Source organism: Empidonax traillii, unplaced genomic scaffold, assembly GCF_003031625.1.
Source record: "Empidonax traillii isolate 1590-97213 ecotype Southwest subspecies unplaced genomic scaffold, ASM303162v1 scaffold773:size403244, whole genome shotgun sequence".
NCBI lineage: Eukaryota > Metazoa > Chordata > Aves > Passeriformes > Tyrannidae > Empidonax > Empidonax traillii.
This window is the reverse complement of record NW_020955966.1, coordinates 223361-229228: the sequence shown is the minus strand read 5'-3', so window position 1 is coordinate 229228 and position 5868 is coordinate 223361. Positions and strand designations below refer to the sequence as shown.

Genomic DNA, 5868 nt, shown 5'->3' with positions numbered 1-5868 from the left:
TAACCAAGCCCAGATCCCTCAACCTCTCTCCACAATACAGACGTATGGTCTGTGCCCTTGACGCCCTTGGCAGTTCTCCAAGACTCCTGCAGAGAGATCTTTGAGACCCTTGCAAGTTTAACTGCATCCCTCTTGAACTGGGATGGTCCCACACCAGATATGTTACTCCAAGTGCAACCTTATCAAGAATCCCTGCCCCCAGAGAGGGATAACAGCTTCCTTTAATTTGCAGGCCATGTTCATCATTCTAAGGTGACCTAGTACAACACGTATGCTGCTTGTCACAAGATCTCACTGATGGCTCATATTCGTGACAGTATCCAACTTAACTCCCTAGTCCTTTACAACAGACTGTGTGAGTTGCTAGTGCTTCCTGGTCCATACTGATACACTACATGTGGAAATTTATCTTTCTTGAATCCCTTGGGCTCAAACCTAAAGCTTGATCTGGAATGCAATTCTAACTCATATCATAGCACCCGTTTGAGGGTGAACACTCTTCATCACCAGAGACACTAATGAATACATGAATCAATACAGACCCCAGCCTTTACTTCTGTAGTACTCACTCATTCCCTGGTATCAAGTCACTGATTATCACTTTTCCACTTGACAGCTTTCAATGCACTTTAACAGTCCACTCATTTGACTTGTATTTCTCCAGCTTCCAAATAAGATTCTTTATGGAGACACTATTAAGAGACTTATTAAAATCGAGAAATATTACATCCCTTGCTCTCCCTTTGTACACATTCCCAGTCATATGATCACAGAAGGTAATTAGGTTTGCCAAGCACAAACTGTTCTTTACAAGCATTATATATTCCCAACTACCATCTTGTCCTTCATTGGCTTGGAAATGGACTTCAAGGGAACATGTTACATGATCTTTCCAGAAACAGAAGCTGATGAGTCTACAGTTCCCTGGTCATCCTTCTTGCCTCTTTTAGAGCTGTATGCAAGGCTGGTCTTCTTCCAGGCATCAGCAATCTCTGCTTCCTGTCACCACAATTTTTCAAAGATGACATGCAGTCATCTGACTCTCACGGTCAGACTGGCCAGATCTTTCCACAAGCTAAGCTGAGTCTTCTCTGTCCCCATAAATTGGACCTGAGCTGGATACCAGGTGCCCATCAAAGTCCCTCTGTCACTCCCCTCCTCACTTAGACAGGGGAGAAAAAAATATAACTAAAGGCTCATGAGTTGAGACAAGGACAGGGAGAGATCACTCAGTGATTGCCATCATGGGCAAAGCACACTCAACTTGGGATAATTAATTGAATTTATTACCAATCAGAGTAGGATAATGAGAAGTAAAGCAAATCTTAACACCTGCCTCCCCCAAACCTCCCTCCTTCCTGGGCTCTACCTCCTTCCCCTCAGCAGCTCAGGGAGACAGAGAATGGAAGTTACAGCAAGCTCATCACAGGTCATTTCTGCCACTGCTTCTTCCTCAGGGAAAGGAGTCCTTTCCCTGCTCCAATGTGGGACCCCTCCCATGGTAGACAGTACTCCACGAACTTCCCCAGTATGAGTCCTTCCCACAGGCTACAGTACAGTTCCTCATGAACTGCTCCAGTGTGGGACCCTTTATTCATGGGGTGCAGTCCTTCAGGAACAGGCTGCTCCAGTGTGGGTACCCCACAGGGTCACAAGTCCTACCAGGAAACCTGTTTCAGTGTTGGCTCTTCTGTTCACGGGTCCACATGTCCTGCCAGGAACCTGCTCCTGCATGGACTTCCCACAGGGTGACCACTTTCTTTCAGGCATCTACCTGCTCCAGCATGCATCTCCTCCATGGGCTGCAGGTGGATCTCTGCACCACTGTTGACCTCCGTGGGCTGCAGAGGAATCTCAGCTCTGGCTGAGTGTGGAGCACCTTCTCCCCCTCTTTCTTCACTGCTCTTGGTGTCTGCATAGTTGTTCCTCTCACATATTCGCACTCCTCTCTTCTCTGGGCATAATTACTGCTGCACAATGACTTTTTTTTCCTTTCCTTTCTTAAACATGTTATCTCAGAGGTGTTACTACCATTGCTGATGGGCTCGGCCTTGGTCAGCAGCAGGTCCATCGTGGAGCCAGCTGGCTCCGTTGCATATGGAGGAAGCTTCCAGCAGCTTCTCACAGAAACCATCCCTACAGTCCCCCCTCCACCAAAGCCTTGTCTTACAAATCCAATACGCTTATCAGAGGAGGACCCCCGTCTGTTAATCTGCTGCTCCTGCCTCTCTCTCACCTTCTCTGACTATGCCAGCACTGTTTGTGAAAAACAATGGGAAAAGGAAGCAGTAAGACCTTTCTGCTGTTAGAAAAAAAACATAAGGAACCTCAGCCCAAAGTACTTTTTACACTCCTTTTGACAACTCTAACTTCTAAAAAAACTCCAACAACTTATCCAGAAGTTGTCATATTTACACAACAATAATGAGGAAAAGACAACGTTCTACTTGACAACGTTTTCATTCTACTTGACAATGGTTCTTAAAGAAGCACATAAATAGAACTTTGAGAACAGCCATTAGACGTAAAGATTAGTTGCTTTTGTGACCTTTACCTGATGTCCGAGACACGCTGCCCACATAGCGCACAGTCCCGTAGTCGGTGCCACACGAGACCCTCCGACCCAGCGCATCGGGAGGCACCGAGGCGGTCATCCCGGGATGCCTGGAATCCAGGCTGCTGGCAGACCTGCAGGGACAGGAGTGACGCCCTTAACACACGCGCGAGTCGCTGCTCTCACAAAGCCCCTACCCCGAGCCGCTCTTCTCCCTCCCGGTGCTCCCGCTCCCACATCCCACTCCATTCCCCCATCCTGGAGCAGCCTCCCAGCCCGCGGGCCCCGAGGCGCAGCTCACGCACGGGCTGATCCCGCTCCCACGCCCGCCCCGCGCGGATGCCCCACTTCCGCCCGGAGCCCATCGGCAACCGCCACCCCGCCCCGCCCGGGCCCCCGGCGCGCTCCCATTGGCCCCGAGCCCACAGAGCCGCCCTACCTCGGCCCGCTATTGGCCCGCCCCAGCCTCCTGCCCTGCTCGAGTCATCGCCTTCAGGGGCAAACCGAGCGGGGCGTGGCCGCCGCGGAGCTTCCTGGGTAACACAGTTCGCCGAGGTGGCCCCGCCGCGCCAGTTTGCAGCCCCTGGACTACAGCTCCCAGAATGCCGCGGGCGCTCTGACTGGGCGGTGCCGGGAGGAGAGGCCGTCGCCAAGAGGATTCCGCCGGCCCAGTCTGGGAGTGGCCGCAGACCCGCGGTGGGCGGCGGAGCCAGGGAAGTTCCCCCAGGGAAGAGCCGCCGCGTTGTAAAGCAGCGCGCGGCGGGCAAAGCCCTGAAGCGCCAGTGAACCGATACCCAGCGAGAGATTGTTCCGAGCCTGGAGCGTTCTCCTGGGAGGCAGCGATTGAGGAGGAGGTGGCGGCTCGGGGAGCGGCAGCAGCTCCTGCCCAGGGGAGCTCCCGAGCAGCTGCACTCCCTCGGTATCGGGCGCTGCTACATTTGTTGCTGCATTTATTTCAACATCCGCTATTTGAGAAAAACAGCCCCAGAGAAGATACAGGGAAGAGCTTTAACAACCAGGGAACGCAGTTTATAAAAGAAAAAAAAAAATCGAGGTGTCCACTGTATTTAATCCACAGATTAAATCCAGTGTTCTAATACCAGTCGCTGGGGAACAGAAGTTTAGCGAAAGCTCTTCGGTTTGTTAGAGATAAGTAGAAGACGACGTAATAGCTTTCTCACAGGTCGGTGGTTATAAAACTGGAAGTATTCTAGTTCATGTATTTCACATTTGTAAATCTCTCGTGTTTCATACTTCAATGCCTCACTACAGCTTAATTCAAACAATATGATTTGAATTTTAGGACCACCAAGACTGGAACAACCCTGCCAGTAAGTAAGGAAGAAGCCCTTTCAGTCCCATGCCTCTGCTTTTATTACATTAAATGCATGTGGTCTTTTGGTAGGCAGTATATTTGTGCTCTTCACTCTGAGTTTATGATAGTGACTGATTACAGGAATCAAGTACAGGTATTTGGTAACACTAGTACATTCCTATCAAAATAATCTGGATAAGGTGTAAACTCTTTAGCACGCCCAGAGCTTGCATCTTCAAGGAACAGGCTTTACGGGTGTGCTTTATTGTTTTGCATAAAGCAGCTGCTCCCCAAACTGCCAATCCAGCAAAGATCTCTGTGCCTTTAGCTCAGAGTCCTCCTTTGCCATAGGTAATGTGTTACTTCAGGCCAACTAATAGCTCTGGGGAAAAAACAGACACCAGAGTCCTTCTTTCACGTCTTCAGTGGTGGTGTCTCAGCTTGGGTTCCTAAGCCCACTCATCTCCCACAGAGGGCACCCTTGGAACGATCTGTTCCACTTTAAAACGATGCTGAAGCTGCACAGATAAGTGGTACAAACGTGATAGCAGGAATAACAGCACTAAGCCTCTCTAGCTCTCCTTTTTTGACTCATCCACCGTTCCCAAGGACAACACTGAGAGCGTGCCTCACTTTGCGTGACTACATCAGGAAAGGTGTTGAAAACAAGGAAACACTTTTCATGATCTTTTTGATCCCAGCTCCAGGTTTGACAGGTAATCCAGAATCCTCACAGGTTGTTGAATTTATGTAATTAGTAATTCTAAAATGATCATGAGAATAGCATAACTTACTGTTTATCTGAATTGCAACTTCTGTATTTTATAAGCACCTAAGTAGAAATGGATTTACCTTTTAGATTTATTGAATATTATTGGATATAAGAGATTAGGTTTATAGCATAGTTTTTATATTTCTGGGAAAAGCAATGACAATTCCTCCTTATGGCTTTTATTTTGACTGACACATTCCATCCCCACCCCTCCACCCCCCCAAAAAAAGCAGTTAGCTACAGATCCTTCAGTTACGGCCACAGAAAATCTGTTGGAGTTTGTTCTACACTTCATGTACTAACGCTGCAACTATCAGAAATTCTATTTTTAAAGAACTTTTCCTCCTCCAATTTGTTCATAGAGGTTTGGTGTCAGCCTGGTTTTAATAACTTCAGGAAGTGAAAAGTTATGCCTCCCTCAGGTAGCAGAAGTTCACTGCATAGTAGATTACAAGAGAACAGGCCAGTTTTTATGCATTTCAAAATACATAAACAAAATGTATGCATTTGCCATTTTTCCCTTTTTACAGACTTCAGTAATTACTTTACTGAGTGACTAACTTCACACTATATGCTTTAGAAATATCAACTGAAATATTAAGAAAGTGAAAATTACCTACTGTGGTCAAGAGATGATGCAACTCCTTACTGTTAGCATGTAATTAATATACCAGCAGAGTGGAGAGTATTTTCAGGAATTCAAAAGCAGAAAATTATCCATGATTTCCCTTCACATCAGAGTTAGTCTTCTAAACAAATTCACACCAGTTTTTGTAGTACTTTCCCTGGAAGTGTCACATTAAGTCTTCTTTGGGTATCCCCCATGGTTCTTTATGCTGTACTAAACCCAGATGATCAGAAAAATACATTTTGAATGAGTTTATGGAGAACTTACTTGTTCTACAGGGTAGAGAGATGAGGAGAACTATCAAGATTATTGTGGTTTAACCTGCATATTTATTATTAAGTTTGGAGATAATATGCTTGAATTAACGAAATCATGGATTATTCCTAGCCACACCTCACATGGTGCCTTCTAAAGTAATTCTAAAAAATGCCACAGAAACGGTGAACACTGATGCTCACCTGTGGTAAAAGTTACTCAGAAAGGATGTTAATGTGAGGTAGCAATCAAGTCAAATAGACACATGGCAGATTATGTTTCCCTGACTTCAAGAACAGAAAAATTGTTAAGAGAAAGAAAAATACAACAACGAAACAATGTAC

General features: G+C 46.7%; 1 protein-coding gene across 1 annotated transcript in view; it reads right to left on the bottom strand.

Annotated features, from left to right (window-relative positions):
• TBCE (tubulin folding cofactor E) overlaps positions 1–2769 on the bottom strand; it is a 25992-nt gene extending 23223 nt beyond the window's left edge. The window contains exon 1 of the mRNA XM_027901323.1: positions 2555–2769. Within this exon, the coding sequence (XP_027757124.1) occupies positions 2555–2654 (100 nt within the window). The 5' untranslated portion in view covers positions 2655–2769. The remainder of the gene's footprint in view (positions 1–2554) is intronic.
• Positions 2770–5868: the final 3099 nt, after the last annotated feature.